This window comes from Macaca mulatta, chromosome 12 (assembly GCF_049350105.2).
Source record: "Macaca mulatta isolate MMU2019108-1 chromosome 12, T2T-MMU8v2.0, whole genome shotgun sequence".
NCBI classification, from domain to species: Eukaryota; Metazoa; Chordata; class Mammalia; order Primates; family Cercopithecidae; genus Macaca; species Macaca mulatta.
The window spans coordinates 133,182,869-133,196,944 of record NC_133417.1 but is presented as its reverse complement, the minus strand read 5'-3'; the positions used below and the strand labels follow the sequence as shown (position 1 = coordinate 133,196,944).

At 38.0% G+C, this 14,076-nt stretch overlaps 1 protein-coding gene across 1 annotated transcript in view; it reads right to left on the bottom strand.

Annotated features, from left to right (window-relative positions):
- Window positions 1-296: 296 nt before the first annotated feature.
- DAW1 (dynein assembly factor with WD repeats 1) overlaps window positions 297-14,076 on the bottom strand; it is a 51,945-nt gene continuing 38,165 nt past the window's right edge. The window contains exons 10-12 of the mRNA XM_077956665.1: window positions 5,617-5,693; window positions 2,952-3,114; window positions 297-716 (exon numbers count right to left, since the gene is read on the bottom strand). Of these exons, the coding sequence (XP_077812791.1) occupies window positions 682-716; window positions 2,952-3,114; window positions 5,617-5,693 (275 nt within the window). The 3' untranslated portion in view covers window positions 297-681. The remainder of the gene's footprint in view (window positions 717-2,951; window positions 3,115-5,616; window positions 5,694-14,076) is intronic.

Here is a 14,076-nt window from a genome sequence, read left to right as displayed (position 1 = left end):
TGGTAGAGATGGAGTTTCACCCTGTTGGCCAGGCTGGTCTCGAACTCCTGACCTCAAGTGATCCACCTGCCTCGGCCTCCCAAGGCACTGGGATTACAGGTGTGGGCCACGGCACCTGGCCCCACCCAGATTTTCAAATGCAATAGTCTGAATATTCTGTTTAACTTTTCCTTAGAAATAAACCTGCCAACATTTTTTTCAATGTATCAATACAGAACAGAAGATATTTGCTATTAAATAAGATCCACATTATTTCCCTTACTTCACCCTAAAAACATACATCATAAATACAAATGTACAAGGAATTTCCTCCAAAGACTTTATTCAACAGAAATTATAACAATAGGCTTCAAAGTAAAATCCAGGAGACACGTTGTTAAGTTACTCTGGTTTCCTTTTTCAGTATCATAATGCTTTTAAAAAACAAACACAATGGAAATAACTGGTGGCATTAGCCAAACATTACGCTGTGTCCTGCCATCTCCATCAAATAATAATATTGGAGTGGCATAACTTTGTCATGTTTAATGGTCATATCCGTGAAATAAAGGACAGTTGTATAAATAGTTGACTTGTAGAAAAAGAGAAAGCGTAAGAAATATTAAAGGAGCAGCTGTCTGGGAAGTTCCAGTTCTGGATTACCATTGCTAGCAAGTTTGCTCACTGACCAGCTTCCTTCAGTCAACGCCATATCCTACAGGTATTATCCTTGCTGCCTAATAAAACAGATTTCACAGAGTTATTTTTTTCTTCATTTCATTCACCTCATTCTCTCTTTCTACAAGTTGACCTTTTCTGGGCCATCGGTAATTAGCAATGTGCTAAATGGACTAGGTTCTCCGCGCCTAACTGCAGAGTCTCTGAGCAGCTCAGGCACCTTTGAAGTAGTGATTTTTTTTTTTTTCCCACGATACCAGCTAGTTGTAAATTAAGCAGGTACACATCCTGCTTACTTACACTGGCAAGATTCATGGCTTCTTAGAATGGGAGAGAACTTGGGAATGCAGCCACCTCAGCCATCTCCTCTGCTGTCCCCTCAAACATCACCACCCAGTGGAAAGTAACTTTGAATATCTCCAGGTTTGGGTGATAAGCTTAGGAGGAGGCAGCACATACCACCATTCAAAATTTTAGGGGAGTTTTCTCATCATCAGTGGGCACTACTGGTTTTCTCACCTTCAGGGACTAGGCACATAACATCAGTATAAGAAGTGTGAGTGCCTTAGGAACTAGGAAAGCGTATAAAAACCGTATCTCACAAAATGACACTTCATGTTTTAAAAAATGTAAAGACCATGCCAGCTACTTTTCTGCCGTTTTCTTTGTGAATCTAAACCCAGCCTCAGGCAGCCCACTACAAAATGCCTGCAGTTAATCACGCTGGCGTCCACCCAGAAAATAGAGTAGACTCTTTCAAATAAAGTGATTGCTCTATCGATGGCAAGAGAGAAGTGTCACCCCGTTCTAATAGGCTCTGTTGTCTAGTGAGCCAACGTTAAGCACTTTGGTGCTTTGGGATACACTAAATTACTCAGTGGCATCTTAGAAGCACTCAGGAATGTATGTGCCGGCACCAAAGCAAGGCACAACAACAAAATTTCTTTTGCTAAACCCTCCAGGGTCCTCTGTGAAAACTGGCTGAGAGAAGAGGTACTGCAGAGCCAGCCTCACATGAGGCCATGTGGACTAGGAAAGGCTGGTCTTCCTTCTCTCACTCCCTGCAGGAGCGCCCTGTGCCCTCCATCATTGCCCCTCACCTCTTTTCTCATCAAGGAGAAGGATTTGATATTGTGTTGACAACAAAAATCTATGGCTTATTTTCCCAGTGTTTTTGAAGTACCTACATTTTAGTTAACACTTGAAAATCATAAGCCCGAAGATTTTGAAGATCATAAGCCCTGTGATTTTGGAAACTGTCCATGATTAAGTAGACTGGGGAGGCATTCTAATTGGTAAGGGGAGATAATTCTCAGCACTCCTGAAGTTACCTGACTAGGAAACCACCTAATTAGCCAATATGTAAAGCCAACCTTGGGCCTGTGGCATTTAACTTATTAGACCAGTAATTTTTAAATTTGCTCAACACAATGAGAATCACTGGTACTTAGGCAGATCCGGTCTTTCGTGCTCACTTAGGGCACCCTACTCCACACCACTGTGGCACCCGTTCCCTGCCAAGGCCTCCCCTCGAGCCACTGCACTAACATGATGTCATTTTTCTCCCCCTTCCACAATCTAAGCTACCCTTTTCTTATGAAAAGTTGCTAATATTATTAATTCACCATAAACTGTTAATGGTTGAAAAATGGTTAATACATGTTCTTTTCCCCCCAAACATTAGTGCTTTAGCAGGGGAGAAAACAACTCTGCTCAAAGAATAAATCTCTAATGGGCTGTAAAGCCAACTAGGGAGAATTTTGATCCTGACTTGTTTTGGTTACTAACACTTACTGCCATAAACTGAATTTTTTTCTTGAGACAGGGTCTTACTCTGTCACCCAGACTGGAGTACAGTGGCATGATCATAGCTCATCGAAGCCTCCAACTTCTTGGCTCAAGTGCTCCTCCAGCCTCAGCCTCCTGAGCAGCTGGGACTACAGGTGCATGCCACCATGCCCAGCTAATGCTCTATTTTTTGTAGAGACAGGGTCTCACTATGTTGCCCTCACTTAGTAACCAGTAAGGTTACTAAATCTAGATAAATTATTACCTTATCTAGAGCAAATAAAATTCAAAGTTCACAAAGCCTTACTATAGTCAATGGCAGAGCTCACTCCTGCAGGTCCTCATAAAACAAAATTAAATAATGAAAATATGAGGGCAGGCCAAGATGAGCTAGTGACTATAGAAAAGAGGTAGGGAATGGGGATGAACTCCTGTTAGTATTCAGCTTGGAAACTCTAACAGCCAATCAAGAAAAAATGAGTCTATGGTGTTGATGTCTTCCATACCTGTAATGACTATGTTGCCTTTATAGTTGAAAGTACATGAAAAGATTTCATCAGTGTGCCCCTCAAGAACCTGGAGGCACTGGCCAGTCTGAGCATCCCAGATTCTAGCCGTTTTGTCAGAGCTGCCAGTTAGAAGACGGTTCCCTTGAGGGTTGAAAGAAATCTGCAAAAAAGAAAGAAAAATGATCACGGCTTTGTGTAATGGTTCCAAACACATTTCTTATCAGCAAAAAGAGGACATTACTAAGCACATGTCACCTTCCTAGTCTGGTATTTATTCTTGCATAGAACAATTTCTTCATGATGGAAAAAAAAATATTGCAGGGATTAATACATGGAAATTAAAATCCAGAGAGAAAATTTAATTGCCTACTCCACACATTTTTAAGCATAAAGACCAAAGCATCCATATAATTTGAGTATTCCCCACCCAGCCTCTTTCCAAAGATGCATGATGCCCTTCTCCATGCAAAGACGCAGGGCCCTGGTGTGAATGAACACACAAGTCAGGATCCTTCATAGCCAAACCCTGGTGTTGTCTTTGTAGTCAAAAGCACACAGATCCAGGCGGGGGGTGGTGGCTCAGGCCTGTAATCCCAGCACTTTGGGAGGCCAAGTCAGGTGGATCACCTGAAGTCAGGAGTTCAAGACTGCCTGACCAACATGGCGAAACCCCATCTCTACTAAAAACACAAAAATTAGCCGGGTGTGGTGGCGCACACCTATAATTCCAGCTACTGAGGAGGCTGAGGCAGCAGAATCGCTTGAACCCGGGAGGTGGAGGTTGAAGTGAGCCGAGATCATGCCACTGCACTCCAGCCTGGGTGACAGAGCAAGACTCCGTCTCAAAAAAAGAATAATAATAAATTAAAATAAATAAAAAACAAAAAAGCACACAGATCCTTCTCTAATCTGTGCCACAGAATAAGTGAATGTTAGAACCTACAAGAAAGGAAATTCTCATCTACTGCTACCCCAAGTATAGCATTTTCCATAAATAACCTTCTGTGCCTCCCATGTGCCAGGTGTTGCCAGTTGGTATCTGAGTGACCATCAGAGGAACCTGTTAGTCCTGCATTCCTTTGGGCATCATGCTTACATCCCTCTCTAATCACCAGAAGACAGTGATTCGGGCCATCTCGTCAATGACTGAAGGTTTGAGGAGGGCAGTGCCATTTCTGTTTTTATCACTGTGTTACTAGTGGCTGTGCAATGCCCAGCATAGTGTACACTCTCTAAAAACGTTTGCTGAATGACTGAATACTTTAGCTTTGCACCCCATAGAAATGCCCTTACCAGATGCCAATTCAATAGTATGTTCACTTAAAAAGCATAACATTTAATAAAATAGCACTAGAGAATTCTTTATAGTCACTCATTCATGAAAATAGATGTTTACTTGTCGAGGGGACACACCAGATGTATCAATAGCTACCTAGTCAGACACTCAGAAACGTGGGCCAGGCTTCCTCCTCGTCCTGCCTCCCACACCCACACCCCACTTTTCCATCCCCTCCTGCCATCCATAAGCCTCCCAGCTTATGAAGAGGCCATAGTCTGCATGCCCTGCAGACCTCCACTGACCAGCCAGAGGGCAATGATCACCAGCTGCAGGTGCAGAGGCAGAAGAGCCGAGAGCACAGCATGGGGCAGAGTTCCAGGGTCTAGATGGAGCCTTCAGAAACCTAAAATCATCAAGCTGATATTTTACAAAGCAGGAACACAGCTGATCTCAGACAGGGAACCAAGGGATTGGGCTGAGCTGGGAGGTGAGAGCCACCAAGTCCTAGTCTACTCTACGAAGTTCTGATGACACATCTGAACTTCAGATCACTGACTAGGTGGGCCTGCTCTGTGAATGATCTTTTGGGGGAAGTTTATACAAATCCTAAGATACAGCTTTATAGTTTCAAAGTGGATAATTTTATATTTTAGTTGTTACGTATTTCCAGGAACTACTTCCTCAATTGCATCTAACTTACAGAACACTTCACATTTGCTGCACAGCATATTTTTTGCACAACATAAACTTCTGTGTTTATTGGAACCAGGAAAAGCACTTTACACGCTCCTTAAATTGCTGTATTAAGTATTTTCAGCTAACTAAATCTTTTGCTGAGAGTGGAAGAGAATGTTGCTCCATACTTTTTAAGAGGTTTTAGAAATCATTATTATGCTAAGTTTGAGGGCACAGTTAAAAATAAAGTCTTTAGGTGAGTGATTTCTAGAAAAAAAAAAAGAGACAATTGAACAAATTTTAGTACTTCAGTTCCAGTAGATCTATTCATAATAAGCATGCGCTTTTTGCTTTTTTAATTTGAGATAGGGTCTTGCTCTGTCACCCAAGCTGGAATGCAGTGGTGCAATCACATCTCACTACAGCCTTGACTTCCTGGGCTCAAGCGATCCTCCTGCCTCAGCCTCCAGAGTAGGTGGGACTACAGATGTGTGACACCACGCGCAGCTGACTTTTTTTGTTTTTTTTTTTTTGTAGAGATGTGGTATCCTTATGTTGCCCAGGTTGGTCTTGAACTCCTGGCCTCAAGCAATCTTCTCACCTCTTCTTCTCAAAGTGCTGGGATTATAGGTATGAGGCACTGCACCCACACCCTGCTCTTTATTTTTTGAAAGTAAATAAACTCCTCCAAATGAGAAAGCAACTCACCTTTGAAATTTCACCTTCATGGCCTTCCAGTTTGGCAATGCATTTTCTTGTGGCAGCACTGAAAATTCTTGCTGTTCCTTTTTGAGAGGGGTAGGGATATATATAAATTCATCTTAAATACAGAACTTTGGATAAAAGACCCTGCATTGTATAAATATCTATCCCCCGACACACGAGCTCTGTGCTAAGTTCATCTTCTTGCCAATGGTAAGAGCTGGATACTTAATACTCTAAATGCCTGCTGGTGCCACTGCAGGAGAGGGCGAGAGGGAGCTCCCTGGTAGCCCTGAGCTTATTAGAAGAAATGATGTATTCTAAGGTAGAAAAGAGAGCAAGAAACAGGAATCCAGAAAGAAAAACCTTTAAGAGAAAAAGAGGAATTAGAGCAAGTTTCAAGAGGCAAGTGATAAAATAAGCAGCAAGCCCAGCATGATACACTAGGTGTGAGTCTGAGTTTCTGCAAGGTGCACAAGGAACATCCCAAGAAGAAGCATCAGCTGCTACTCAACAGGTAAAAAATAGGCTTCAAAAACTCTTTTCCACAGAAAAACCTAATCGAACACTTTGTTCCTGCTCTGCCTCCAGTGACCAAAAGTGCCAAGCCTATAGTAGCCATTCAATAAATAGCTGTAGGATGGATGGATGAATGGATGGATGGACAATGGACGGATGATGGATGGATGGATGGATGGATGGATGGATGGATGGATGGATGATGGATGGATGGATGGATGGATGGATGGATGATGGATGAATGGATGGAGAAATGGATGGAGTAAGTACTATGGACATTTCCTTATAAGTAAAGGATGAATAAGTTAAATAAATAAGTATTGAAAGAGAAAAACATGAGTAGTAACATTTTTGTTAGAAGAAAAGTTATAATTTGCCTTGCCAGATGAAGACTGCTTTTTAAAATCTCTAATTATAGCTTTACATAGTAGTAAAATATAGCAAGGATACAAAATTGTAGGTACTTGATTTGCATCCAGAGAAAAGTAAAATACTGTAATAAATTTTTTACTTGCCTTTCTGACAATGTCAACTTCATGAGGAAGTACAAAAATGATAAAACTTGCTATTTTAGAATTAATGTAATTTAAAAACATATAACTTGAAATTCAGTTGGACATTTCAAAAGCCTCAAAGGGAAGTGACCAATTTGGTTTCAGAGTCAATAACATGAAAGAGAATGTCCTGCATAGATCTACACTTTAAATTTTATAAAACTATATTTCTAAACTTCAGAAAACTCAGAAATAATATGGCCTGAAACACTGTAATTTTTTTACAGATAGGGATACAACTAAAGAAACAAAAAAAATCAGCCTTCAGAATAATTCCAATGAAGAAGAAAAAGTAGATAGATAGATAGATAGATAGATAGATAGATAGATAGATAGATAGATAGACAGACAGACAGACAGACAGACAGATAGATAGATACATAGATAGATGTTGCTGCACGGGTAACTATTAGATGAGATCTAAATTTTAAGAAGGGAATTAGGAGCAAAGACCAGAGATAAATAAAAAAAGATCATTGTAAACATCAAGACTTCCTAGAAAGACTTCTCATTCCTAGAATGAGAAGAAGTTTACAAAGCATGCAAAAGGAAAAAAAAAGAGAGAGAGAGAGAGATTTTCAAAGTAATGTTTTATCAGACAAGGAAAGAACAGAATCATGGCCAGAGCAAATACCAGATTATATAGAAAATAAAACTAGAATTGAGCTTGATTTTATTCTCATTCACCCTAAGAATCCTGATTCTTTAATTCTACCTTTTTTATCCCCCCTTAGTGTGAACCAACTTCTAACATTCTATACAGTCAAACATTCCATATAATCTAGCATTCTATATAAGATATGAGTATGGTGTTACATATTGTCTGCCTCTCCCTTCACAATGTAACTCCATGAAGGCAGGGATCCCTATCTCTTTTGTTCACTCAACTATCCTATATTCCTAAAACAATTCTGGCACAAAGTAGATATTTTGATACATATTGTTGAGTAAATTATTTCTATCAATAATGATATTTAAAATGAGAGGGGTGGATTAATTACACTTAAGGTATGGTTATTAAAAGCCAGGATCTGTGAGAAGATAAAAAAAAGTAAATAGTTATTTAAAACAATTAAATTCTCCAGCCTCAGGATGTTTACATTCTAGGGTATAAGGAAGACTTATATCTATCAGCAAGGGATCACTTTTGAAATGTCCTAGCGAGTAAGACAGCAAGCATGCAAATGTAATTTTGAAGGAGACAATGAAATACTGTGTAATTACAATAAATCACCAATAAAATTCTACACCTGATTATAACATAAAGGATATGTGACTGCTTAAAAGTATGTTAGTCACAAGGTGTTTCCATTTTTGCCAGAATTTTTGTATCCAAAAATGTCATTGCAGCCATAAAAAAGAATGAGTTCATGTCCTTTGCAGAGACATGGATGAAGCTGGAAGCCATTATTCTCAGCAGACTAACACAGGAACAGAAAACCAAACACTGCATGTTCTCACTCATAAGTGGTAGGTGAATAATGAGAATACATGGACACAGGGAGGGGAATATCACACACCAGGGTCTGTCTGGGGGTAGGGGCAAGAGGAGAAAGGGGAGAGAAAGCATTAGGACAAATACCTAATATACGCAGGGCTTAAAACCTAGGATTGATAGGTGCAGCAAACCACCATGGCACATGTATACCCATGTAACAAACCTGCACGTTCTGCACATGTATTCTAGAACTTAAATTTAAAAATAAATAAATAAATAAAAATAAAAACCTTGCTCATAACCCCTCAGCCAGCAAATCACATATCTAAGTTCTGCAACTCCAAGTTTGTCTATCCAGCAAATATTGACCTTTATAAGAGATTCTGAGGCATACAGGGAATGTAGTTATACAATCATTATATTGAATAAAAGAGAAGAACTGCTGTCTAAAAAAAATTTCTTATAAGTACTTTTTAAAAATGTTTGGTTTTGACAAATAAAAATTATATATATTCAAATTGTACAACATGATGATTTTATATACAAATATATTGTGTAATGACATCAAAATTGAGTTAATTAGCACATCCACCACCACCCATGCTATACTTGAGACCCCAGAACCTGTTCCTCTTATAATCTAAGTTTGTGCCCTTTGACCAACATCTCCCCATTTTTCCCACCCCTTGACCCCTACTAGTCACCCTCCTACTCTATCTTCATGAGTTCAACTTTTTTAGACTCCACGTCAAAGTACATCATACAGTGTTTTGTCCTTTTGTGTCTGGTTTATTTCACTTAAATCCTCCAGGTTCATCCATATTGTCACAAACGGCAATGTTTTCTTCTTTTATGGTGAAAATAAAAGTATGTATATATATATCACATTTATTTATCCATTTATCTGTCAATGAACACTTTGGTTGTTCCCATATCTTGGCTATACTACAAAGCTATAGTAATCAAAATAGTACTGGCATAAAAACAGACACATAGACCAATAGAAAGCCTAAAAATAAACTCACACATATATGGTCAACTAATCTTTAACAAAGGCATCAAAAATACACAATGGAGAAAGAAAAATCTCTTTAATAAATGGTGCTAGCAAAATTGGTTATCCACATGCTGAAGAATATTACACTATTTACAAAAATTAACCCTAAATAAATTAAAGACAAACACAAGATATGAAACTGTATAACTTCTAGAAGACAATATAAAAGGCAGCTTGACAATGGTCTTGGCAATGACTTTTTGGACATGACACCAAAAGCACAGGCAACAAAAGCAAAAATAAACAAGTGGGACCACATGAAAGTAAAGGCTACTGCACAGCCAAGAAAATAATTTTAAAAATGAAAAGGCAACCCATGAAATGGGAGAAAATGTTTGTAAATCACATATGTGATAAAGGGTTAACATCCTAAATGTAGTTCACACAACTCAATAGCAAAAAATAAAAATGGGCAAAGAACCTGAATAGATTTTTCCAAAGAAGACATATTAATGGCCAACAGGTACATATGAAAAGGTGCTCCTTTCACTAATCACTAGAGAAATGCATATCAAAACCACAATGAAATATCACCTGCACTTAGGATGGTTATTGTCAAAAAGACAAGAGATTTTAAAATGTTAGCAAACGTGTAGAGAAAAAGAAACCCTTGAATGTTGCTAGTGGGAATGCTAATTGATACAGCCATTATGGAAAACAGTATGAAGGCTCCTCAAAAAAAATTAAAATAGAGCTACCATACAATCCAGCAATCCCTCTACTGGGTACATATCCAAAGAAAATAAAATCAGTAACTTGAAGAGGTATCTGCACCCTCATGCTCATTGCAGTATTAGTCACAGTAGCCAAGATATAAAAACAACTTAAATTGTCCATTAGTGAATGGATGAACTTCCAGAATCTCTTAAATGGCTGTCAAGGAGTTTATGCAGACATGATGTCGAGTCACCACATGTAGTCATCAGAGGAATCGGAAGAATCAGAGGAATGTAGTCATCAGAGGAATCAGACAGAAATATGTGCCTGTCAAAGAGACGATAGTATAGACACAATGTATTCTCATATATGATTGCCAAGCAATGACATGATCATAATTCAGCATGACACATATCACAGGGGGTGACACAGATATAATGTAGTGTCATATGTGGTCAACACAGATGTAGACATAGAGTAATGTCATGCATGGCCATGAGGGAGATGACACAGACATAGCTTAGTGTTACATGTGGTAAGAGAGATGACATAAATGTACTGTAGGGTCAAATGTGGTTATCAAGGAGATAATGCAGATATAGTGTAGTGTCATACATTGTTGACAAGGAGATTATACAGACATAGGTCAGAATTACGGAGCTGACACATACACAGTATAGCATCATACATGATCATCAATAAGATGATCCGGATGTATAGTAGTACCTACACAGGAGTCCGAATGTTAATGCAGACATGCTGTACATCACGTAAGGATTTAAAGGAGATAATGCAGACATAGTATAGCCTGAGGTGTGATCATTGTCAAGTTCAAGTAGATGAAAAAGACATAGTGTAGCATCACATATGATCATCAAGAAAATAATGGAGACATCGTGTAGGGTCATATGTGGACTATAAAAGATGATACCCAAATAACATAGTATACATGGCCATCATGGATATGACACATGTCCATGATTATCATGTGTAATTGTCCAGAAGATGATGCAGAATAGTATGGTACTCTATAAGGTTATCAAGGAGATGACAGAGAAATAGTATAGCATCATACTTGGTTTTCAAGTAGATGACATGCACATTGACATTCATAATATGTGACTATCAAAGAGAACAACCTTGGTTTAAACATCATACATAGTTATCAAAGAGATAATGCAGTCATAACAGCATAATATGTACTTCTCAAGCAGATTTTGCACATATACTGTGGCACCATATATAGTTGTCAAGGTGATAACACAGATATCTTGCAGCCTCAAATACTGTCATCAGTGAGATTACTCATAATATCATGCATAGTTATTTTAAAATTGATGTAAACGTAGTACAAATTCATGTATTGCTATTAAAAACAATGCAGACATGGTATGTAACCATAAGTGGTTGTCAAGTAATAATTACATATTAGATATAGTGTAGCAGTATATTATTTTCAGGGTAATAGTCATATAGGGTCTCAGTAAGACAACGAAGACATAATGTTGCATCATACATGGTTGTCAGGGAAATCACAAAGGTTTAAATGTCACAGATGTTTATTAGAAATATGTGACTGATAAAATAGCTATAGTGAAAATATGCAGAAATAATATATAATCATATGTAACTTTCAAGGTGATGGCACAAACATTGTAGCATTATAAACTGTCCTAAATGAGATGAACTACAGCATAATATCATAAAGAGTTTTCAAGGACATGATATAGACAACAGTATAACATTGCATGTGGTTATCAAGAAGAGGAAGTAGATATAGTGTAGCATTATATATGGCTATTAAGGATATGACACATAAGATAGCATTGCATATGGTTGACAGAGACAATTATATTGTAGCATAATAACTGGGAGTAGTGAGATGAAACATGGTACATATATTCAGTGTTATTAAGAAGACCTAAATAGAGTCTAGTATCACAGGATTTACTACAGACAGGGTATGTTACAGCATCACACATCATTCTCAGGGAGATGATTATCAGAGGTTATTGTCAAGGAGGCATCACATAAATAGTTTAGCATCACACAGTATTAATCCCACTTGATGTTCAAAGAGATAATGCAGACATCTTCCAGCATCAAACATGGTCATCAGGAAACTGACCCACAAATTAGCATACTTTATGGATATCAAGAAAAAGAGGCAAACATAGAATGGCATATACATGGTACTTAACTTGATGACACATACATAGAGTAACACCATATGTTACCATCAAAAAGATGACCCATAATAGATTGTCATTTGAGAATATTGTGGAAATAATAAAATCATAGTATAGCATCATATATTGTCATCAAGTAAAGGATGCAAATATAGTTTACATCACTACACGACATGAATTAAAGCAGAGCATCATATATTTGTCAAAGTGTGCTGCAGTAATACTATACCATAACACATACTTAATAAAATTATGATGCAGACAGAGTGTGGCACCACATGTTTTTGTCAAGGGTATGATGCAGACATTATGTAGCATCACTGTCATCAGGAAGTTTAGCCATAGTACAGCAGTATCATACATGGCTCTCAAGGAGGTGAAAAAGTCATAATGTAACAACATATATAGTATGTTAAAAGGTGATACAGACATAGTATAGCATGATATGTGGTTGTCATGGTGGGCTATAGCCTAGAATTATATATGATTATCAATGACGCAAACATGTGATTGGCAAAGGTGCAACATTATCTAAAACAGATATTGTATTGAATCCAGCATAAATTTCAAGATGGTGATGAAAACATGTAGCATCGTGGGTGGTTTTCAAGGTGATGACTCTGATAAGATATAGCACCATACATATTAATGCAGACAGTGAAGCAGACATCATGTATCCTCATAAGTGATCATCAGTGAGATGAGGAAGACAGACAATATAATGCCAAATGGGGGGATAAGGGAGATGACATAATCTAGTGTAACATCATATGTAGTCTTCTTGGATGTAAGGTCCACAGAGTGTAACATCATACATGGTTTTCAAAGAGATGACACAGAGTGGCATCATATATGGATATCAACATGATGGCTCAGTGTTGAATCATAAGTAGTAATCGAAGTGGTGACAAATAAAATAGATCATCAATGATTGTAAAGGAGCTGTGGTACACATAGTAGAGAATCGTTTGTGGTTATCAAAGAGATGGTGCATGTAGTATTGCAGCACCATCCATGGTTATCAAGTTTATGATGCAGACATATTGTAGCATCATACATTATGGTCAGAGAAATGACCCAAAATATAGGATAATCCTCAGTACGGGATCAGGGAAAAGACCAGGTTCCAAGATCATACATGGTTATAAAGATGATGAAGATGCAGTATAGCACCATATTTGTTTATCAAGGAGGTGGTGCAGACATAGTACAGTGTCACTCATGGTTATAAAGTAAATGAGGTAGACACAGATGTGATGTGAGGTCCTACGTGTTTATCAAAGAAAGGCCACAGAAATATTGTTGCATTATAAAGGCCTTTAGGAACATGAGCAGACCTAATGCAGAGAAAGAGAGAGAGAGATGACTCTCTCAATAGATTAGATAGATAGATAGATAGATAGATAGATAGATAGATAGATAGGATGACTATCTTCTGGCAGAAGGTGTAGACATGTTGTAATGTCATACATGATCATCAGGGAGATGACAGAGACACTGTAGCATACTAGTGGCCATCAAGAGCATGACATATGCATAGTGCAGGGATATATGTGGTGTACAAGGACTCTACAAAGATTGATTTTTAGAACCATACCTAGTTCCAAGGAGATGACACACTTACAGTATCACATGGTCATCAGAGGGATGATGTACATGTAGAGTACCATCACATATGGTAATTTTAAAATGGCACATAGGATACCATTATACATGAATATCAAGGAGATGACTTACACAAATGTAGCACTGTAGGTTTTCCTCATGGAAATAACCTATATTATGGCATCATAAATATCACAAAGGAGCTGGTCTGTATAAACAGCAGGCATCATATGTGGTTACCAAGGACAAAAACATTACCCATGATGAAAGGGACAATATAATGTCACGTGTGGTTATCAAGGTGATGACTCAGAAATAGGGAGGTATACCACATGGTTATAAAGGCAATAACTTAGTATAATATCATCTATAGTTTTTAAGGAAATGAAGTACACATAGTATAACATCACATGTGGATATGAATGATATCATGCAGTCATGTTTTAA